A 24631-nucleotide genomic window follows, 5' to 3' on the forward strand; every position below is an offset into this window, starting at 1 on the left:
TGCGGCAAATCTAATAAATAAGTTGTTTTTGGGACTTTTGGGACTTTATTTTTGTGCCTTTATTTTAGTGGAGAGAGACGGGAAGTAATGTAGCTTATAAAACATCCACTGGACTCTGAAACGGAGATCCTCACGCAAAGAAATTCGGGCTAAATTTCCATTGACCTTTAAAGTCGCTCATTCAGTTTAGTGTGGAAACTATTAATCTGATCAGCGGCGGTATGTGCGATCGCTCTCAGCGGCACGGGGTCCTAGTTTGTGGTCTTTCAGCCTGACATGTCGAGCAGCAGTCGACCTGGGGTGATCAACAATAATAGCAGGATGTCTGGAATTAACCCACCACCCCCTACCCCTGCCCCATCCACCCTCAGCCTCTAAACCCACACCTAACAAACACACACAGACATGCGCACATTCCTCCTCACAGGAATGTGATGTGACAATAGGAAACGCAATGAAGAGCACAGACAATACAGACAGGGACACACCGTCCTGTCTGGGAGTCCGAACTGGATCAAGGCGCGAGGCAAGCAGCCGTTTAGTTCAACCTGTAGCTCCTTGGTGTGGATTTAGATATTTCCCTCTTGGTGAACATGAGGAGAAACTCTGATGGATCATCTGTGGCGCTTACTTAACGTGATAATGCTCATCTTGTTGTCCTCTGAATGGAAGCGGCCTCCATTCATTCAGTGGAATAACAACAGCTCATTAAGATAAAGTCAGATTCTGCAGATGAGGGAGACTGATTGGCCTGCGTGACTGACAGGGGCCCGGGGCCGTCACAGCACCTTGAGAGGGCCCAGCGCGCTGAAAGGCGACGCCGTCTCCGCTAACCTACATGCTCTCGGGCCTGTGACGAAAACGCTACAGGAGCAGGCGGCCGTTAGCGCCGCTTTCTTGTCGGATCAAACCGTAATCTTAACTAATACGTTACAGTCTGGGCCACATTCGGCTCTGAAGGTGCTCGTTTGGCGCCGGCGTCACGGAAGGAGCTCTCCAACCGAAAGCTCTCCTCACTTGGCCTGCGGAGCATGACTTCAGCGGCGGTGGTGGTGGCCTTGTTTTCGGAGTGCCGTCTCTCTCCTCCTCTCCAGCAACAACAATGAGCGGCTGGAGCAGCAGGGGCTGCGTTAGCTGCTGGGTTCAGAGGGCATCCTTCCAGAGGAACTGCCCTGTTTTTGTTCCATCTGCGCCACTCCATTCTCGAGCTTTGTGCGACTCAGTCAGGCCTGGCTGGGTAATTAAAAAGGCAAGAGCTCAAGTAGTGATCATTAGGGCCTTGTCCAGCTCGGCCTCCAAAAAAGATCCCCCCGACTCGTAAGGTCACTTTTTCTCCTTCCTTTTTATTTTAGTGCTTCTCTCCTCCCCCTCACACACTTTGCCGCTTTGAACATTGCTCAACATCCACACTGGCGCTGAAAGGCTCATTGTATATGAGCCACAAACACCTGAAAACAGCGCCAGCAGACATAAACTCTACTGTAAACGGCCGCATTCATCCCCTGGCTTATCTCCGGCCTTCAACGCTCCTCCTGATGCTCGTTCTCCATCTGCTGCTGACGCCTCGCACGCTCTACTTGTTACTTTTTTTTATCTCTAACACTTGATGTCTCCCACTTGGGCTATTGGAAAAAAAACTTTTATTTTTTTTGTTTGTCTCGCCCTCGGTGTCCTCCCTCCTCCTCCTCCTCAGATTCTCAGCCTTCATCCTCTGCTCTTGACTGCTGCTGCTACAGCTGTGATGGCGCGTTCACTGTCCAGGGCCCTTCAAGTCTCTTTGCGGCCCTTTCAGGAGTTTTGTTTTCCCACTCAGACTCCGGTCGCCTCTCTCGCCGAGACATTAACCCCGCTCTTGTCCTCCCCTGCTCTTACCCAGCGTCCACTCACACCAGACGTCCTGCAATCGCAAAGCGCTGAGCGCACTCGATATATTTCGCTAGTGGAATCTCGCACTCATTAGTGTGGCTCTTCTCTCGTGGCTAGACATTTTTCTTTTCATTTTATTTGCCAATCAGACCCAGACCAAACAAGAATGCCTCTCCGCAGCCCTTTTACAAATGCTCCCTTTTTATCCGGTAAAGGAGCCTCTCATTGAAAGAGTCAAAGCAAGTGCCTTGCTTAAGGGCATGTCAACGCATGACCTCTTTCTGCCCTCTTCCACACACACACACACTCCTGCCTCTGACAACACTCCTCGGGCGCAGACTCGGCAGCTTTTCAGATGCAGGACAAACACGCTGGAAGTCAGAAACTGCACGGGTTAATGTGACATTGAGAGCGCAGAGGGAGAGAGGGAATGCTTGTGAGCTTATCTCCTCCATCTTATCTCATTTCACCGTGCGGGAAAAACTATTTTAACTGCAGCGTTTTATTCCAAATCTGTGACTATTTACATCTGTTCTTTGTTTACCGAGGGATCTTTCATCTACCGCGTGCAATTCTGGGGTAAATCAGCACAATCGCTGAGTCTGTGTGATGTTGAATGAGGTGTTTGACTCCCCAGGCCTCCGCAGGTCAGCTCTCTCCCTCGGGGCAGTACCTGATACCTGAAGATTTTATCCACCTCGGTGTGTGTGTGTGTGTGTAGTGTTGGATGTGTGCTTTGAAAGGTGCGTTTTTCTTGATGTCTCCCAGTCAATAGCAGCTTCCTGCCTTCGGGCTCCGTGTGTTGTTTAATAGGCCGCTCCGACACAGGGCACCTGTGTTTCCTGCCGCTGCCTCTTCCCACACAGAAACACCCTCTGTTTGACCACCACGCTCCATTTGACTGGCACATTTGTTCCAGGTGCACCGCGGTTGGAGGCGGAGGGGGGAGATTGGGTTGCCTCGTGGAAATTTGAGGAAGGTTGCTGTTATTTGAAGTCCGCTCGGGTGTTCGGAGGCCTTAATTGCGAAGTGTCTTGTGTCGGCATCTGGATGCTGATGGCGGTTGGTCGGTCGGCCGGAGCCATGTTTTGGTTCAGACTGAAGTATTGCAATTACTATTGAAAAAACCTACAGAACGTTTTTATATATCCCTTAAAATATTTCTCAACTTAAAGATGTAAAGTTGAAATTTGGTGCCAATATTCACGCTCCCCATGGGAAGAACTGTATCAGAGTATCTTTTCTTCTACCTTTTTGTCACAGTTACATCATTGGATCCAATTTCAGATTATGGTTTATGGCTAAATACCTGCAAAATGACTGTGTTTTATTTGTGGTCAAATCAGGAAATGTTAGCATGCTAAGAAATTACAATGAGGCACCATGTCTCGGCCTAGAGTTGATCAGGCATAACATTATGACCACCTTCCTAATATTGGGTCTCTCTTGTGCCTCCAAAACAGTTGTGACTCATCAGAGAATGGACATGGGCCTTCTGAGGGTGTCCTGTGGTGTCTGGTCCTATGGGTTGAGGGGAGGGGCCTCTGTGGATCATCCCACAGATACTTGATCAGTTTGGGATCTAGTGAATTTGGAGGCCAGGTCAACACCTTGTGGTGTTTTTCATATTTTTTTGAGTTGTTCCTAAACCTTTTTTTTGTGTGTGTGCCTGTGTCAGGCTGCATCCTGCTGGGGATGGCTGCTGCCATCAAGGAGTGTCATTGCTATGGGGTGGGGGTGCCTGGTCTGGTCTAGGTGGGTGGTACACGTCTAAGTAACATCCACATTAATGAATGCCAGGTCCAAATGTTTCCCAGCAGAACACTGAGTTGTCACCAGATGTTATTTGCTTCTCCAGTCAGTTTCTGCCGTCGTGGACAGAGGTTAAAAATGAGGGCAATGTTCAGACAAATGTTTACTAGATGTATTTGTGGTTTTATAGGTTTTTCACTTCCTCACACCTGAACAATTACTGTGTAAGGTGAGCGTACTTGTCAGATTTTGTAATGTTACAAAGCTGTTCAGATGCAGAAGTCTCCAAATTTCATCTCTGATACGACGTCAGTGGAGGAGAAGGATTCCGATACTGATTAGGACTTCTTTAGCTGTCTTATAAATGTACAGATGAACTTGGTACTAGTGTAAAAAGAGATCAGCCGGGCCTGATACTAAAGAGTTCATAAACAAGGTGATGGGTTCACTCACACAATCTGGGTCTCCTCGAGGGCCACAAAATGCCTGAACAAGGGCGGGGCCCGAGACAGCAGCGCTGCCATTCACAGTTTAAAACAACAGCATGTCCTGCAGCTCATTTGGACAGACATATTCTGTCAGCCTACATAATACGTATTTGCCAGGCTGAATTGGTTGGCCAGTGTGTCGGGCTCAGAGATAAGTGGAGAACTTTCCAGATGACTGGCGCGGGACAACCCCGACCCGTCATCCCACTGATTGCCACACACTCCTCTGTTGCCTTTTTGGCAGCAATTTCTCCAGGGGCCCCCGTTCTGTCTTTCAGTTTGTCCCCATAATGGTAATGGGACACAAGCCTTCTCCGCAACACAAACACACACACAGTGGTTTATCACACAAACACACACGTATAACCATTCTTACCCTGTCTGTCCATCTCAGTGCTAGCATGGCTCTGTGTTAAATGTAAAGTCCCAGTCCTGCCAGCTTTGTCTGCCCTCAGCTGTTCCGGCCCGATGCCCGTATTGTGCTGCCGGGCTCATTACCAGAAGCACTGTGGCCCGAAACCTCCTCACTAATAGGCCCAGAGAGAGACAGAGAGGACTTCTTTCTGCTGTGGCTGGTGTGTAGCAGTGTAAATGTTTTGTTTTCCTCTCTTTTGGCAGCGGGGACTGTTAATGTTTAACGTTCGCTGCCGTTATTTCTCTGGCTGGGCGTCAGCTGAAAATGGGTTCAGTTAAAAGGTTTTCCGCGTTCCTGCGAGGCACATCGACTTAAAAGCTCCTCCGTACGTATGAATGTATATGGATGTGTGTGTTCTGCATGCCTGAGCAGGGACCTGGAAAGAATGAATGTCCAGTCAGTTGATGGGCTGTCTGGAGCGGTCCAGGCCACTTGGACGACAATGGGATGAAGTGCGGCTATTGTTTAAAGTTTACAGAGCAGTATGTGGAGAGTACAGTAGTGTGGCTGGAGGAGAGGGATACAAAGAGAGGGGTACATGTTGAAATGTGAGGAGACTGTAGGCTTGGAAAGACAGGGAGAAAGAAAAGTGCATACTGTAAACAGACAGACGTCAAAGTTGATTTCCGAAAACAGACGACGCTCAGACTGAACTGATATGAAGGACTTAAAAGTGACTGACAGACAAAAAAAAATCCCAAAGCATTCATTTGACTGATTGAAGAGCTATATAATTAGTTTTGAGGGCTTTCTTTAAACATGAATTAGGCCATGAACTGCACAGAGGAAGTGAAAATGGCTGCAGATGTCAGGGTGGTCTAATGAGGCTTAAGAGCAGACAAGAAATCAAGTTCAAGTTGTTTCTCCACAACCAGACCAGATGTCAGGTTTCTTCAAATAATAACAAAAAAGAAGAAGAAGAAGAAGAAAATAGTAATTAAAAGACCAACAAGAGACAAAACTGTAAGATTTTAACTGGAAAAAAAAATGGACACTTCATAAGGGAACACCAAAAAAAAATAAAAAATAAAAAATCATTATTGTAAACTAAATAAATACAGCAATTATTTGCTCAAAAGAAGAAAGAATAAATCACTGGCATATTTTATCTATATGTTATATTTTAACTATATTATTATTGCATATTTATTATTCATTCATGGTATTAATTTTAACAATTACACCTGCTGAGGAATATCGTGAACAACATGAAGCTCCTGAAGTTACTGAATGCATCATCAGTCACATGATGGAACCATGTTAATTAATATAAATTAATTTAAAAAAAAAAAAAAAAAAAAATTATAATATATGGAATTTGGAAATTGTTGCTAATAAAATAAAATAAAATAAAATATTAGTTTTCACTGTAACTTTTGTGAAATACTTTTTGATTTTGAAATAGCGCGAGCCCGCAAGACTGTGCCCAGCACGCCACGCTCCGAGCGCGCGAGAGCCACCCTCTCTCCGTCGTTCCTCGCGGGCGTCCTCGCGCCGCCGTGGCACCAGGTGGGCCGCGCCACCGTCGAACCGTGGCCTCGTTAACGCGCCGCTATAATGAGGCCGAGAAGAGGGACGAAATAATTGCGAATAAAACTACATGATGCAGAAAATAAAAAAAGAAATTAAACAGATGCGCGTGTTTTCAGGATCATTGATCTCGTCCTTTCAAAAAAAAATGCTGAGTTGCAATAAAAAAAAAATACGCAAAATGTTCCAAGTTATGCAGCAGACTGCACACCATAATAATAGTAATAATAATAATAATAATAATAATAATAAATTATATCGGAATTAATTCTACATTACCTTTTTATTTCGCTTTTTTTTTTTTTTTTTTTTTTTTTTTAATCAGAATGAACTTTTTTGAAAATTAGAGCAAAGAAAAAGACACCGGTGAAAGCAGCAATAAATTTGTCATGCTTTAATTAAAATAATTCTTTAGAAATTCCTTATTTACATCTGCAATAATATTAATAACAGTATAAGAAAAAATAGTCACAGTTTTTACCAAACATCAGGACATCAGCATGACAGCAAACTAAACATATCTGAAGCAAAAAACAAATAAACAAAAAAAAAGTTATTTTCAAGCCTTGTTGGTTTTAGTAGTCAAACCGCACGTCACCCTCCTCATCTCAACAGTCATCCTCTGAGTAAAATTGCATCACTTCCCCCTATAAGTAATTCATCATTTACAATATGTACATGCTGCTGGACAGATACACTGAATGTCTTCGAGGGGCGTACTTTGTTGTAACTGTGATTTAAAGGTGGCAACGTTTTAGTCTAAATGTTCTCTACAGGAAAGTTCTTCATCTCTGAATTTACAGTGGAAACATAATCATAATTTGCAAGCAGACATACAGCAGATCAAGAATAGGAATTAATTAGTTGTACGTGATAGGACAGGATTCACTTTTTCTTTCTTTCTTCTTATTTTTTTTTTTTTAAAAACGCATTGTAAACAAAGCAGGCATAGTTCAGTATAAAGAAGTTGCATATCCCTATTCACTGGATCAGTGGAGTCAAGTTGCAGATGTGCCAGAAAAAAAAAAAAAAAAAAAAGAGTCTTTGGCCAAAACAGCGTTAAAGAGATTTATACTGAAAGTATGCACCATGTGTGAGTCAAACAGGCCCTGGAGGAGGATGTGTAAACGTGCATGAGTCACAGTCACCCTTGGAGTTGGCATCGGTAATAATGACAAATAAATAACGCCAGAAGTTGTCGCTGACTGTGAGAGGATGTTAGAAAAATAAAAACGTGTTGCTGGTTCATCAGCAGAGTCTCAGGTTTTGACTTTCACGCCTTGGTCCGCGATCAGCTGATGTGGGGCTGTCCAGTTGCAGCGGGGACTAGAGGTGGTCGTAGGCGGCCGAGGACGGCGGACCTGTGCGGGAGGCCGTGCTGTAGTAGTAGGGCGAGCCTGCGGGTGGGAGGGAGACGCAGAGGGAGACGGTCACAACTGGAAGGTGTTTTGTGGATTAGACTTTCTTTATCCATCTTATCTGAGGTTTGACAGCAGATGGGAAGCTCAGACTGTTTGTTCTTGGAAACTCCTTCATGACTCTTAAGAATAAGAAAATTCTCTAACTTTCCATTTCTTTATTTTGTGGCTTTTTCTGTGGGGATGAGAAAAGTACTGCGAGTTCATTTTATCTCAGCCTACAAGACCCAAGTCGTCTGTTTGTCTCTAAACTAACAAAGTGTCGAATCTGTGAAAGTGATTTCAATTTTCTGTATAAAACCTCCTTTGTCTGCAAATTTAAAAGAAGTCTTCAGAGTTAATGACACTTTTCTGATTAAATTAAAGGTTAAACAAATATAATTAAATATATCAAAGCAATTCTGAGTATAGTACCTGAAGCAAATCCAATTTTTTAATGGGATATAATGGTTTCTAGGCAACTCAAAATGACCTTATAGGACATGTTACAAAAGCAGTATGCGCTCATTTCCTGGCAGCCGTTCATTTAAATTCAGGTCATGAGGAAATGTTTGTGAATCATAAGGTCAAAAGAAGTGAGTCCTTCTAAATGTTTTTGTTTTAGTTTCGTGAACAGAAAAAAAAACATCTAAATAATCAAAAATAATGTCTTTTATTGTGAAGGTCATATTTAAAACCTAATAAACCAATATTCAGAAGTGTCTGTGAGAGCGTCAGTGTGTTGCCACTCACCTAGTATGCTGGAGTTGGTGAACCTCCAGGCTTCGCTGTAGGAGGTGTAGGGCGAATGGCTGTAGGTCTGACCCGAGTAGTCTGCACCTGCCGCTGCAAGACAAAAAAAAAAAAAAAAAGACACATAAAATTATCGATAAAAACACGACAAAGAAGACATTTGTTATTTAATGGCAAATAGCTAAGAGCTCTGTGGAAGTGGGCTTGTTTGTCTGCGTGCCAGCCTCTGCTCAGCCTTAGCTCATAATTCACCAACAGTTAGTGCAGCCTGTAAACCATTAATCTGCGGTGCAGGTGGATGGCTGAGGGTAAAATCCCGCAGCCCAGTGGTGCGTGCATACTGCTAGCCTCTACGCCCTCTTTCTCCTTCGCTCGGCCCCCTTGCATCGCTCAGCCTCTGCCCTCTGAAATGTCCTCCTCCTCCTCCTCCTCCTCGTCTTCGTCCTGCACTTCCTGCTTCAGCCTCTCTGGCACTCCTCTTTTCTTTCTTTTCCCTTTTTTTAACATTCCAATATCTAATTGGTAATTATGGTGGCTGGAATGAATCCCTGAGCTCCCCACCTCCTCCTCCTTTCCTACAACCCCCCCCCCCCCCCCCCCCCCCCCCACCACCCACAACCCCCCCACCCCCCTCCCTTCGCTCAGTAATTGTGTATCAACGCTTCCTCACAGCGAGCCCACCAGAAAAATAATAAATCAGACCCTCTCATTTCGCGCTTCGGAGGGCAGACTTCAAATAAAAAAAGGCACATCACACACGCACACGCCCTCTCTCTCTCTCTCTCTCTCTGATCACATGCAGGCATCTTGACACAGACACACAAGTGCACGCACACATTTCAAGTGCACACACACCACACACACACACACACACACACACACACATATACACGGCTAAAAGACCTCCTCCTCTTCGTTCATACCCAGACTTTATACCCCCTCCGCCCACTCTTGCATCTCCCTCCTGGGCCCCCTGGTTCCCATGGCGATGTGTGGTCAGAGGTGTCTGGGTAGGGGGTGTGGGCAGCAGGGCGGAACCCCCACCCTGGTCCCTGTACCCCCCGGGCCCTGTGCACCCGCGCGCGCGCGCACACACACACAGTTCACCACCCTGGCAAGGCTACTCATTAACTCAGCCTGTCTCCCTGTTAATCTACAAGCCTCCATCCAATCCTCTCCTTCTCTTTATTCCTTCTCTTCCTGCTTTTCATCGCCCTCCCTTCTGTTTCTTTCCACCTGTCTGACTCATTCATTCGCCCTCCAATTTCTATTTTAATCCGTCGCTTCTGGTGAGTTCCTTACCTGCAACCATGCCCGTGATGGCGGAGGAGGTGTATCCTGACTGGGCCGGGGAGGGGATGTGAGGCGGGTAGCCTGGCAGGGTGGAGCTCACCATGTCACGCCCTGAAAACACACAACAAACACACACCTTTAACACCCGTCAGATCATAAGTGACACTGTAGGTGGTCCTCAGATCACCTGACATGTGGTGCCCCTCAAGGCTCTATTGTGGGCCCAATTCTCTTTCAATTCTATTATGTTTGCTGCGGCCTTAAAAAAAAAAAGGCAGGTAATTTCAACATTTAAAAAACAAACATTCAGTTAAAAATGAATTTCAGCATCTTGGGTGTGAACCATTTCTGTTTCTCCTGATTTTCTACAGTAGTCTTTGCTGATAATTTCAAACATTGACAAAGAAGATTCCCAACACAAATGTCTTTATTTTCACGCTAATGAGTGCGGACATGAATGAGATGGATGGCTGCGTTACCTGAGATGATAGGTTGGCTGCTGAACTGCCCGTACACTGGTGCATGATGGGAGAATGAGTTGAAGGAGTTGGGGAAATGGTTGGAGCTGCTGCAGCTGCTGCTGACAGAAATGGGTTTCTGCAGCGCCTGCAGCTCCACAAAGGCCAGGTTGGACGCTGCCATGTTTGGGGACGGGCTTGTACTGGTCACTTCTGGGGACATTTCCTGTTTCAGACAGAGCGGCAGGGTCTGTAGGGGTTCTGTGGCGGTGAGAGGCCAGAGTGTCCAGAGGGTGGGTGGGGAAATGAAAACAAATGGTGAGAAAACAAATGGTGAAAATGACAAACTTAAAACAAAGAAAAATGTCCAAAATAAAAAGCGGATATGTGGTGAGCGGTGTATTGATTCATCTAAAACATGTTGATGGTAAGAGTCAGCATGTGGAGGACTTCAAAGGGCAAAACCTAACGTTAAGAGTCTCACCGGTCACCATGGTGTAGCTCTGGTGCGCCGACAGATTCCGTCCAATAGCAGAGCTGGATGTCGAGAGGCTGGTCTTGGCCTCGTCTAGGCTGCCATTGATGAGGGAAAGCGGGTACAAAGTCTGGGGATGATGAACAGGGATTAGCTATTGGTGTTGACGCTGCTTACTTTTGTCAGATGCTCAGCAAAGTGCACTTGTGCCAAAACAAAAAAGGTGAAGTTCACCAGTTTTTTTTTACAGCTACCTGTTCTGTCTTGCTGCTGGAGGCGGAGTTGAATGAGTCCGAAGAAAATGGTGACGGTCAAACCCACAGTCCAGATGTTGCGTGGCTGCAGAGAAGTGATCCACTCTCATTTGTTTCCTCGGGACGCCTCCGCTGCCCTGAGAGTCCACACTGTGCCGACAACTCTCCTGATCACCTAAGAGGCACCAAGGCAAATGTAAGAACAAATCACTTTCATGTCGGAAAATCTTTAAATGTCGCCTGATAGGATCCTGCCCTCTAAATGAACAGAAAGTAACTAAAGATAGATAACTAAAGGTTGTCAAAGGTGATCATCGTCACATGTGGTGTCCCTCAGGGCTCTGTTGTAGGCCCACTTCTCATATATCCTATATATGTAACCAATTGATAATGCTTTAAGAAATCATACAATTTTCTACAAAGAAAAAATGATTATATCCAACTATGTAAGTCCAAATAATTACAGTTCCATTGACAACTTGATTGTACTCATTGTAGTGGTTGAAAGAAAAGCTAAGCGAGGATCACCTGAAATCATTAACCCGAAACACCAAACGACAGTTTCATGTTATCCCAGAACTTCGCATTTCCACTTTTTGTAAATGTGTAAGCAAGTCTCTTAAATAAAACTGGGACATTTTTGTTTAGTATTGCACGTGGACTTTCACGAATAAATTAAACGTAAATTGCCCTTTAACAAACCAGTAAGGTATTTTGTTATGACTCTGGATCTGTTCTTAAGATAAATAGAAAAATAATTTGCTTTTAATGGAAACAATAAAGGTCAAGTAAGTAATTAAATAAAGCAGTTTTAAGCTGTTTTTCATCTTTCAAGTGATGATGTTTGGTTTTGAGCCACATTCGCCTCTTTTTCCTCTGTTTTGGTGTGACTAGTATCACTTTTCCTTCTTTCACGCTAACTCACATCTAATGAATTTGCCTTCACATTGCGGCATTCGGTTATTTGACCTAATTCTTACTGTCATCGTGGCTCCTCTTGCCCTCGGCGCTGGGTTGGGGGATACCCAACAAGCCGCTGATGGAGTAGGTGGACCCCAAAGAGTCGGACTGTGGAGACTCTGGAGGGGTGACCGCTGAACTGGGAACTGAGAGAGAAGAAACAGAATGAAATGTTGGTGTTCACCTCAGCGGTCCTGTTGCCTCAAGAGCTTAATCCTAGTAGAGAACAATGAGCAGACTCTTTAACCTTAATCTTTAAGAATCCTACGATAATGCCTGGTGATATGAAAGACAACCTTCATCATGTATGTGTTAGGAATGGATAGAGACTTACTTAATGTTTGTCCTGGACTCAGGCCTTTTCCATCCAGGGGGAGATTAAACGGCTGCTGAACCTTTGTCCGAATTATTCTGAAATGAAAACAATCATTTAAAATGTATTGTTACTTTTGAATATCCTGGAGTTGAATTGAAGCACTGGCATTGATCAAGAAATGTGGGCTTTATTGAATGAGACATCTCAGAGGAATGATAAAATGTTCTAATCCAAACAACACACTCAATCTAACTCATCCATCGTCCTCCTGACATGCAACAAGGCCGGTCCCTACATGCTGCTTAGCTACTGGAGCCAGGTTGGCATATTTGTGCCGCTAACATAATTTCATTCATAATGCAGCTTGTCACCTGTTAATGGAGCTCACGCTGGGCACCGTGTCACCGTCACACACTCCCTCTGCCAACAGCCGGTCTCTGATTTCCCAGGCAAACATGGTGGGATTCTGCCTCTTGTACTCTGCGATCTTATCCACAACTTTTGGGGTGGCCACCTTGGGCTTGGAGCCGCCGATCACGCCCGGCTTGATGCTGCCCGTCTCGTAGTAGCTGAAGGAAAGGATCATTGTCAAAAAAAATAAATTAGGATAAGGTTTCCACAGTGTCCCTGATACTGTGACTAAACTTCAGACAGAGGTCAAAGAACGCAAAGAGCCTGGTTAACAGTAACAGGAAGTTGAGCAAGGTGCTTATGAGGTGAGCTCACCGTCCCAGGATCTTGCTGACGCAGCCGTGGCTGACTCTGAGCTGCCGGGAGATGTCACAGGGCCGAACCCCCTGGTGGGCCATGTCCACGATGCGTTGCCGGATCACCTCCGGAAGTGGGCGACCATTGACAAACATTCCACCTAGTTGGTTAAGACCCCCATGACCTGGGGGAGGAGGGGGGATGAACACTCATAAATGTCATGGAACCTGAGACATGACAAAAAAACTCATCTGGGCACACACACACACACACACACACACACATTGCATGCTGGTATGAGGACACCACAATGTACAGCTTATGTTCTTCAGATTTACAGCCAGAGATTATGCAGGTGCTCCCAGATATGTGGTCATTCATGCAAACACAGCATTAAAGTCTATAAGGGAAGTTTAATTCTAGTGATTAAGGTTGCAAGGGAACAAAGTTTAGTTAGTTTCATACTTCATCTGTCTCACATTAATATAGACTGAGCAAATGTGTTGATAAAATGATCTAAAACATACATAACTAATTGTTTAACAGGCCAGAAGAACAACGGCAGTGTCGGAGTCACGGTCAAGGTTGTGGTAAAGTCTTACATTCAAAACTTAAAGGAAACAGCAGACAATGAAAGCTGTGCATAAACAAGACGCTCGTGAGTAACTGAGATTATTGTGAAACTTCTAAAAACGGATCCACATATGTTGTCTGACAGATATTTGTATCTGGGTAAAAACATGTAAAGGCGGCAAAAGTTTGGTGTTAAATCACAGGGACAATTCAAGTTTTTTTTTCTATTTAGGTCCTTTATTTGTGAGCTTGAGTAAAAATTTGATTATTCCTACAGTCTAATCACCTCATTATAACTAACACCTGCAGGCTTATTCTCCCAGTTCTCATTTATACGCCGCTCATTTGTTTAAGGCCATGACACTCAGCGGGCTTCAGTGGAAGTGACTGATGTTGTTTGACATTTTAAAGATTGTGTTAAAGTGCCATTTAGTGAAGAAGAAACTATACTGATTCTTCTATCATTATAACATACATTTTTAAAGTGTCAAATAACTTTAAATGATTAAAAAAACATGAAATTGCTCCACAAATACTTTATATTATCTGCCCTAATTCCACATTTGTGTATATTTTTCTTGTCTTTTCTTTTCTTTTTTGCACAGTGCATGCTATTTTCTTATTTTAAAATATAAAACGTCTTTATTATTTAATTTCCTCTGGCATATATCCTGTTTAATTTAAATTTTTTATTTTTTTTGTATATTTTAGCCTAAGAATAACGAAAAACAAATGGTTTCCCGCTATGATCTGTAAGTTTGAATTTTTAACGTGTACGAAACTGATAATAATGTTATGAGATCACTGAATAATTGAAAATAAGTAATTAATTAAAAACTGACGTATTTTTTTTATTTTTTTTGATCATCTAAATGTACATGGTTTTGTAAAAAGGAAGCTCGGCTGCACCAACTCGTCCTCGGACCTGTCAAAGCCGCTTCTTCAAAGCGAACAACAGCCAACCAATGCGTTGGACGAGCAGCCTCCACTGTGTCCTCCGCGGGCTGCACGGTGGTGACTCTGCCAGAACGCCGTTGCTTTTTAATTTAACCCATTGAGTCGCTCGTTTCTCTCAGCCCTTTTTTCCCGGCTTTCATTTCCACATCAAACAGCGGACGGACGAGGCCGAGGGAGAGAGAGAGGGAGGGAGAGAGAGAGAGAGAGAGAGAGAGAGAGGGAGGGAAAGGGAGAGGGGGAGGGCAGGGAAGTGAAGGAGGGCAGCCTCTATTAACGCTGCCAGCGGAGTGTGGAAAAAAATCTCCCCGCCAAGCTTCATCAACCTGCAGGATATTAAAGGGGAGCAGCCCCGGGGGGGATGAGCGCGCACGGACGCGCACGGCGCACAGAAAAACGCCAAAAAAACAACGAAGAATTCATTACGCAAAAACTTTTCTACGTAGATAGATAGATAGATAGATAGATAGATAGATAGATAGATAGATAGAAAGAAAGCTTTTGCAGGCGGCCCAAATTTTAGTCATTAGGCCAGATTGTGGATAAATACGCATGAAATAAACATGGAGCCCAACATGGCAACCCTTTACCTAACTCCTAACTGCACTTTGGCACTAAATGGATTAAATAAACATTTTAAAAAGGGCTGTCCAACCAAAAATAAGGGTTTATTAATGTAAGTGTTAGTTCAGTGCAGTTAGCTGTCAACAACAGACACATTTTGTACAATTACATCTAGGTTTTACCATGTTGTCTTTAGTCATCCTGTTATCCAACAGCCTCTGCTTATTAATGATTACTGGAGGAGTTACACTACTTCTGTGTATCTGTGTGCAACTAGATCATAAATATGAAATGTAATAAATGCACCAAGAGTATTTGTTTCCAGACTTCAAGCTACATAAAATCAAAGGGGTAAAGCTGATCTAAATGGACTGGAGACAGGTCTCACGACAAAGCCTTGCAGACGTTTAAGAGCGTCTGTCTTAATAGAGGTGTTTGTTGGTGCCAGGAAATGTGAAATGCATGTCCTTGATAAACGGACCAGGCGGCAGCAGAAGCAGGAGAGGAACCAGCTTGCGTTGTGTATTTACCTCTTCCAGTGTTATTGGACATATCCCTGAGTTTTTGGTCTTTGCTCCGCCAGCTGAACGTGACGCTCTCCTCCGCGCTTGTCCCAGTTAAAGTGTTTTTACTCCACGTCCTGCTTTGTCTGGCATGAGTGTGCTCCCGAGTGCACCGCCGATCACAAGCTGCAGGACGACAGGGGGTTCATGAAGCCGGCTGTTTGCCACATGTGATGCCTCACACAGAACAGATACTCTGCATGGTGTCTCTGTGTCTTGTAATGTCTTCAAATCACCTGTTTCTGTCTGCGTCTCTTTCTGAACACGAATGAGGACATCCGTTTGGCCACTTTAAGGCCTGTGCATGTGTAAAAACTTCCATGTCATGATCAGTTTTTGCAAAAGATCCTCTTCCCCTTTAGCCATCTCACATGGCTGCTCCCATTTAACACAAAATTTCCCTTCACTATGCACTTTGTAATTAAGATTGACTGGTGTCACATATGAACTATTACAACTGATAAATCTATTTTAGTTTGGGTCTTGAGCCAAATTATTATAAATATATAATGACGTAAAGTGTGAGTAGAAAAAGTTCAAGGGTTAGGAATGTGTCTATTGCTACAGACTATTTTAGTTTAATAACATGTGAGCTGGAATGAAAAGACTTTTCTTAAAGATCTTGTGGTCGTTGCTTCATCTTTGGTTTGTTAAACGGCAATTCAAATGTGAGGAGCAAAATAAGACTGATGTGGTAAAAAGATGAGGCAAACTGTTGGGAGCTCGACTCCCAAGTAGAGGACGCTAGGTCTGTTTTAAAATGTGGAGGCTGTCAGTTGATATTGGTCATAAGTAAGCCTTGTTTGCAGCCTCCATCTGCTCAGCCGCTGCTAAATGAACTTTAACTCCAAGAAGCTCAGAGGAAAAAACAACAAGACATCAAGGTGGCGTGTTTTGGTAAAATGAGACAGAGGCAGCACCTAAATGAAGACCTCACAGAAAGGACTGCTGTGAATTTTCATAATAATTGTGGAAAAGTACACGATCTCTGGCTTTAAATAGGAAAAAAGGAATAAAATAATCAAATGCATTATATTTATGAGTGGATCTGTCATGTTTAAAAATGTAACATGTCTGTTCTAAAGCATCATGTCACTCTTGTCATGTCCTGCCGGGTGGGCACCTTAAAATTAACCAAACAATTAGCAGGGCTGTCACACCGTTTAATGGATGCGGAAAGACACACTTTGACAGCACACAATGGGCTGCAGTGTCTGGTTTGATTCAGGCTTATTTTGACTGTTAGAAATTAAACCCACGGTGCACTGCCAGGGTTAATTCAGTTTTATCTTTTAATGCGTGTGTGTTAATTAACTCAGCTGGCACTACTGGAATTTAGTCAAATATTTGTGGAAAAACATCTTTTTTTAATGTCGTTTCTAAACGCCTCCTTAATGAATATCTATTTGCATTTTTTAATTGTAATTGCATTTTACAGCGTTTTGTTTGTGCCACATTGCAGATGTTTAATGCTGAAACAAAATTCAGAAATAAAAGTGACTGGTGAAAAGACCAAATAAAACATGAGGCTTGAAGCACGAGTTCATTTCTATGGTGCAATTATAGTAAAAACATTTGATTTAATTTAGATCCAGGACAAAAACAAAATAACTTCACAGATATTTTCTTTGAATCTATTTGTCTAATAAATCAGATTATTTAACAATTACCATGTTAATGTTGTTATTTCAGTCATTTTTATTCTACTGTTATTACTGGTGCATATTAATTAAGATTATTAAAGGTTAACGGAACAACTGGAACAATACATGCCAGCAGGATTCTGTGGTAAAGTTTTGTATTTTACGCTTCTTGTTTCACATCTGCAATTTTCTCTATCTTCCATGTTTTGCAGTTTAAAATAAATGGGGATTGTAAACCGATAAAAGCTATGCAGCCTGAGAAATCGAGATTTATACTGAGCCCACGTACATCTACTTGATTTTTGGTGTATTTTTAAGAGCAGAGAAAAGCAAATTACCCTGTTTAGAGGCTTTATTTTATAATGGTTCGTGCGTAAATTCAATTATCTTTGCGCATCACTATCACTTTCCCCCCACAAAAACTTTCTGCTTTCCTGGTCACATATTTACGCCTTAATTGCTGCCATTAATCACGGCTATTTGTCTTTGATTGACCTAAACAGAACAGCATTAAGTCCACATCTATTTTCTTCCACATTCTCCGGATCAATTAAGTCTCCTCTGTGTTGTCAGGGCATATTTTCATTCGGGCGACACAGGCGAGAGCTTACCTTTCCTTTCCGCGATGGAGCTCAAGTCGAAAACGTCCCCCAGTTAATATTCTGATATTATCCAAATGACGGGACCCTTGTCGCGTAGCGCTGCGTGTGTCCGAGCTGTGTGTTGGAGGAGGCGAGACGTCTGCGGTTGTGTTGTGTTGTGTTGCGTGCAGCCAACGCTGAGCCAGGTTTTATCCAACCGGGGCTGCGCAGAGGACTGAGCCCTGCAGCCATTGGACGGAGAGGAATGGGAAGGTGTGGTTTGCTGGGAAAAAAGAACAAGAAGAAGTGTACCGCCTCTCGAACTAAAAAGAAAAAAAAGAAAAACAGGCTGACTGACCCCGTGTTTTGATGGCATTACACCCACTGAGAGACTGTACGGAAGCACTTGTCATGGAGACGGCTTGTTTCCATTCACCTCCAGCGACGGCCCCGCTTTGATTAGACTGTATGCGGGCATGTGACAAGGCTTCCCGACTTCCACACGCAGTTTAGTGCAAGATTTTCTGCGATGCCTCACAGTTTATCCACGACAGGTAAACTACACCTGAGCGTGGAGCAGGAAGCAGCGATTTGGTTCCAAAATAACCGAATCAAAATTTTACGCATGTAAACGAAATATGACAGCTAAAAAAGTCTCACTTTTTGGTGGTTTAAATCTGAACATTTCATTTGTTATTAATGTAAAGAAAGTGTAGATGACTAAATCTACTTTATCACAAAAAAACCCTCTCCTGCTTTATTCTCATATAAGTTTAAACATCATCACTAAATCAAGTCAGGTGACTTTTTCTGGCAAGCATCTGCAGCTTTGTGAGAGTTGGATTCTTTTGTCTCTGCATTTAGCCTAAAAGACAATATGAATTTGGTTTATTTCCATTTCTCAACTTTCTCAGTGACTTAAAATTATCTGTAAATATTAAATGAGAATAAATCAGGAAAGAATTTCAGCCTTTCTGTCTCTATTTGCAAGAAGAAAATGAATAAAATATAATCCAAAACACGCGTGCTACAAGAAACTTAAAATGTGTTTCTTCAAATTGTACAGCTCACTTTGAGCTTCTCTTTGCTCCTTGATGACCCTGTGGGTGATTTATTTCTATGTCAGCCTGGCAAGGATGCACATGTGCGTTTTAATGCGACTGTTTTCTGGTACCTTTCTCTATTCGTGGGTGAAATTAAAGCTTCTTGATTTTTACTTTCTGCAGCGTGCGGAAAGCAGGCCCCTGCATAAGCGTGATGTCACACCAGGGTGTCAGGAACCCGGTGAGTTTAAACGCTCCCAATGTTGTTCTCACAAGCCTGTAAAACAAACACGACACCTCTAATGACGCCCATCCATGGCACCGCGTCGTCTGTGCCAGGGTTTATTCAGCCATATGGACTTTTTTTTTAGAGAAAAGTTGATGTGGAGACGAGAGAAAGAAAACGAGAGAAATGCCTCTGTAACGTGGAGAAAGAAGAAACAAGATGTGTAGGTCTTTTCAGCGATTGAAGTCCTTCGTGGCTCGTCTTTGAACGGCTCTGCCACTATACATCAGTGCCGCTGCAAGACAATGGGGAGGCTGTTTTAAAATAAATAAAACCGTCAAGAGATTAAAGGGAATCACAACATTAGCTGGAAACAGAGACAGTCCCCTGTAAAGTGGCCACAGCGCACAGAAAATGACAAGTGCCCGGAGGGAGAAGTGGCAGTGGAGAGACAGGGAGGTTACCGAGAGTTTAACAAGGGATTAAAAACTCACAGATTGGTATCTATCGCGATGATACTGTGAATTAAAATAGATCCTAATTATATGGGTCCACTTGCCAAGGGGCAGAATTCATACACGCCCTAAATCCGGAGTCTCATAACGCAACGCAGGCACCAATATTAAGAAAATATCCCACTGGGAAGGAGGTGAATGGAGATCAGAAGATTCGTTTTGTAAAAGTTTTTAAACGAGATGTCAGAATAAGAGGCTGACAGGAATCAGGTAGGGGTATTTCGTGCGCACAAGATTCGGTTATTTTAGTTCATTGTGGATTATTTAAGATGCTACAGAAATAGAGAAGGAATAAAAACTCGATCATAATGTATAGATTCTCACTTTGGACTGTCGAAACACTTAAAGACTTGTAATATTGAAATAAACACTCTTTCGTTAGAGTTATGCATGTATAGAAATTGAAATCTTTATATTGACGCACAAAAAGTGTATAAATGATCATGGGACGTGCCTATATTTCCTGTATTTAAATTAGATTTGTAATTAAACAGAGTGATGTAACTGTGATGTTGTATTTGTTATCTTTTTATCTGTTATGTTTTTATTCTAACAGAGACGTGACAGAGCAACCTGCAGGAGTAACTGCTAAAATTCCCTTTGCATACAAGCTGAGACATAATATTTAATAAGTTCATTTTGATTCAGAATGGAGATTATAAATCCAAGACCACCCAACACTAATCCTCGTCAGACAAGATGTGCAGTTTTCTGAATTTCACAGCCCTTGTGTCACCCCTACACATCAAACCGTGTCTCATAAAGTCTCGTCAAAACGCATTTTTTGCAGACTTTTAGCAGCCTTGAACGCACCTTTACACCTTTTTTATGTGCATCCAAATGTGGGATCCAAATATATATATATATATATTTTTTATTTTTTTTTTCACGTGTATTGTTGTGCAGCTGATACATCCAGGAACTTTGAAAGCTGATTCTTATTATACATTTTAAACTCTTAGATGATAAAATAAAATAGAATAAAAAAAATAATATACTCCATGCGTATTCATTTTTTCTTTTCTTTTCCTACGGGTGTGTCGTGTTTATCTCCGGAATTACTTCCCCGAGCAAAGTTTTGTGTTGGCAAAAAAAAAAAAAAGGCATGTAACCTGCGGCGACAGGTGGCAACAAGAGCTGAGGGGAAAAGGTCACAGCAAACATTTCCGACTCCAGAGATAAGACATCATGCATAACTATTGTCCCGTTGCTTGGTTTGTGACTGAAAAGTGGAACTGGAAACGAGTTGGCGTTCCAGAGATCACAAATCATAATGCAGGTATTTTATCTGTACTTTAAACTCTAGGAACTGCACTGTCTTTATAAGGATGGAAAATTATGGAAATAAACTCAAGATATACAGTTAAAAATGAGGAAACCCAAATTGCAAGACAATCAAATCATAAGTACAAATTATGTATAAAACAACAGAATATTTCATACACTTGTCAGAACCATCTTCTTATTCTCACTCACGTTGAGCAGAGTTGGCCGGCCGTCCGTCCGTCTCGGTGCGCGCTCCCGCACCGCCTCCCCGCCTCCCCCCTGCACGCTCCCGCAAAGATAAATGCGTCCACTTAATGACAAGTTTTATAAATGTAGCCGAGCGGGCGCATGTCTCTTTGCGGTCAGTGAGTCGAGATGAGCCACATAATTAGGCCGTAATAGCTGGAGAAACACCTCAGTATTGATGATCCCATTAGAGGCAATGATTCTCGGTGCACAAGTGCTGAAACGTGTGTTTTCTGCGCTGATCTTGCTCGACGTGGGCCCCCCCACACTGGTGTTCACTCAAAGGATTAGTCGTTTACTAGCCTACAGTTGAAGTATTCTTTTTATAATGAATGGTTATGCACCATAATTCCCTTGTTTTGGATCTTAATTTGTGGGTTGTGTTAAGCTTTTTTTTGAAGGTCTTCAGGTGTTTCAGTAATCACTTCAGGCTGAAAAAGTCCACATTAGGTTTATAGGAGGAGTTTTGTTTAGAGTCTGCCCCGAAAGCTGAGAACATGTGAACCCTGTTGCTCTACATCGTCACCATATGGGACCCAGACATGTTTAGGTGTTCGGTCTTTCTTCCTCTCTGTTACCGTCATGATGCATGTGTTGCCAACAGCTTTTCAGCTCACACCCCCCCTCCTCTTCATCCTTTCAGTGCCGCCCCTTTCTCTCTCTCCCTTTCCCTCTCTCTCTCTCCAGACCAGCCTTTACCATCTGTTGTGGCTCCCCTCCATTCTGTCCCCCTCATCTTTTTCTCCTCATCTTCCTGTGTTTTGTGCACTGTCCACCCTCCCTCCAAGCTTTGTCTGTCTTAGTCCGGCCCAGTCCATTGTTCCCCCTGTGCCCCCCATTTCCGCTTTGGTGTTACCCTCTGACCTCACTCCCCGCCTCCCCCTCCCCAACTCCTTCCATCCTCCTGACCCGCTCCACCCCACCCCGACTGGGACCCCCAAATCTTCTTGTTCTTCTCTTGACTGCTTCCCCTTTAAGTTTCTTTTGGGAGGCTAATAACTGTTGCCAGCAAGCTCCACACAAAATCCCAGCATGATTGCTATTGTGAGGCCTACAATGGCATACAGGCAGTAATAGCCATTAGCAACAGAGGGGCCTGGTGCGCGCATAATGTTTAGTTGTGTTTAGCCCACATGGAACGTGGACCAGTGGTCGGATGTGAACTCTCACCTCAGAGTTTTTAATTTCCTGTCTGCTCTTTGGCTCTTCCCATCTTCATTTTGCATTTCAGTTTGTCCTAGAACGACATAAAAGCGGAACATATCAAAACGTGCAGTCATTACCTTAATGATTTACATGAATGAGTTCGGTGTGGGTGATACAGGCCGCGAACACGCACCCCCCTCCCAACCGCACACACTAGTAATTGCTGGAGACTTTGATCAGAGCGACTGGTGGACCTTGTCTTCATGCCTGTCAGTCAGAGGCGATCACCGTGGAGACCGGCATCACAAAGTTGGCAATTGGCTGTAGCGTTCTGGAGGGGTGTGGAGCCGAGTGTCCTCATGGGAACTCAGGTGCCCCTCTCACAAGTGGAGAGACAGACCACGGAGTCAAACAAACAGAGAGTAAAAGAGCCTCATTATCCACAGAGCGGCAATGCAGAAAATATCAAAGCAGACGGAGTGGATGTCGGCGAGAAAACCAAACCTCTTAGTGTCATCTTCTGGATTATTGTCTCATTACTCGCTGCGTCTAATGAACTTGCAGCACAGACTCGAAAACAGCATGTTACAGGGCCAGTTGCTACATGATATTTTGTTCTGAAGAACCACATTTGTAATTAAAACTTTAAAGTCAACATGTTTTCTTTCTTAACAGATTAGGCTCACCGTCGGCTGTACTTAGATAGTCTGCCTTCACGGTGAAGAGTGGCTCCAGTGGAATCAGTTCACAGCATAGTCTGTGGATTATCCTGACTAATGAGGACAAAAAGAAGTTCTTCTTCATATGTCAACTTTCATTGTCTGTGGTGTGACGGCATTAATTCACCTTAATGTCAGTCAGTTGGTTGGTTGGTTCATCACTTTGGTTCACACTGAGATATATCTCAACAGCAATTTTGCACGTTCAAGGTTCAATTTGTCAAACAAGTGCAGAGTTCATCGTCCTGCTTGGGAAGAATTGCAATTACTTTGTTGATCCCCTAACATTCACATAGTTGGTTCATTTTCTAATTCTCATACCAAATAACCTGCACAAATAAAGACCTTCTCATCAGTCCAGCTGTATTTTGTGTGTGCACTCAATTATCAAACGTTAGCATGCTACCAAGCTAAATTAATTAAGCCTCCACCACCATTATACTGCCTTGGTGCAACACAGAGCTTTGTATATACACGTCAACCGTTGCATCCACACTCCGGGAGAAACTTCACCGTCATTCTCCTCTCTAATCGCAAACCTGCTACAGGATAGTTGATTAGTATTAGATAGCATTGTACCAGATGAGGGGGCACTGAATGCACCACGTCATGTGATCTCAACAAAACGGAGCTTAATGGTGCTAAGCAAGTGTGGATGAAAAAAACAGGTTAGACAACATGGGTTGTCCACTGTTACCCAAGCACTGGAGATGAGATTTTAACTGCAAGTATTAGTTTCTGTCTAGGCTAAGCTAGGCAACGTTAGCTTCAAGGGCAAGAAGGTATGTTGTTGTTTGATACCGTCACTCGTCCTTGTAGACCAACTTTTATCATTGGCTTTGGTCACATTACCAGATAATCTTTGCTAAACATGAGCACAAAAGAAAGTCTTAATCGGACCATATGACTCCCTTGATAAATAAACCCAAAATTAACATTGTCTGAGCTCAGCATTAGCTTTCTCCCCACTAGCATGCTAGCGGCTTGTTGGAGGAATGAATTCAGCCTCCATGTTGGCTGAATTCCCATAATCCTTCACTTTGCGCATGGAGACATGGTACCATAAATCGCCCTTTGGATGGTAAACATGGTAACAATAATACCTGCTAACAACACTTTATGAGCAAGTTAGCATTCTGACTTAACCAGATCCCAGTCAGTTTTAATCTCTTGCTGTCCTGTGACATGTGCATCAGGAATTGTTCTTGCTTCAAACTCAAAGAGGACATCTATATCTGCAGCACAATGATACGAAGGACAGGGGACATTTTTTAACAGGAGACATTTTGACTTTCAGGTAAAGTGCAGATTAACATTAACAATGGCTCCGTTCCATTAAGTGAGCAGGAAGCTGGCTCACCTAAAGGGAACGCGGCCATTATTACTGTTAAGACGTCACAACCAAGACAGAAGAAACCCAAACACTGTAAAACCCACTAAGAGACAAAGTGAGACATTTCGCTGTGTTGTCACGGAGAGATGCCACGTGACGTGAAGGGTTAACGTATCAGTTATGGGGGAGGCAAATGGATTCGGTCACTTTTAGACAGTACACATGTATCATGCTCATCCTGCAGTATGTGGGTGGGACACATGGGAAGCTCTGCAAGGATTAAGCAGGGTAGATATAGGCAGCTCCCACTGTAACCCATTTATTTCCATTCAATCAAATTTCTGTGTAAGCGCTATACACTTTGGTGTATTCGTCCGCCTCTGTTGTCAGCAGATAATAAAGTGGAGAGAAATGTTAACACTCTAATGCTAACAGGCATTAAGAGAGACACAGAGAGTGCCTTCAGATTTACTGCTGTGATGTCCCACTGATGCGTCGTGTTTGACGATTATGGATAGCCCAGGGTAATAGCAATGTAATTAGGCCTTTACTGTCATGTAATTCTCCGTCAAGCACACTGTCGATATCTTGGTT

General features: G+C 43.3%; 1 protein-coding gene across 1 annotated transcript; it reads right to left on the reverse strand.

Moving 5' to 3' along the window:
- Positions 1 to 7377: 7377 nt before the first annotated feature.
- Positions 7378 to 15505, reverse strand: pax8 (paired box 8; the record flags this gene model as incomplete). The annotated part of the gene is given in 12 exon segments (XM_084571919.1): positions 7378 to 7448; positions 8202 to 8294; positions 9504 to 9605; positions 9974 to 10213; positions 10437 to 10557; positions 10682 to 10725; positions 10728 to 10856; positions 11662 to 11787; positions 11976 to 12052; positions 12329 to 12526; positions 12684 to 12849; positions 15287 to 15505. Coding segments are annotated over 12 exon segments (1389 nt in total). The 5' UTR covers positions 15309 to 15505.
- Positions 15506 to 24631: the final 9126 nt, after the last annotated feature.

This window comes from Chelon labrosus (genome assembly GCF_963514085.1).
Source record: "Chelon labrosus genome assembly, chromosome: 22".
Lineage (NCBI taxonomy): Eukaryota > Metazoa > Chordata > Actinopteri > Mugiliformes > Mugilidae > Chelon > Chelon labrosus.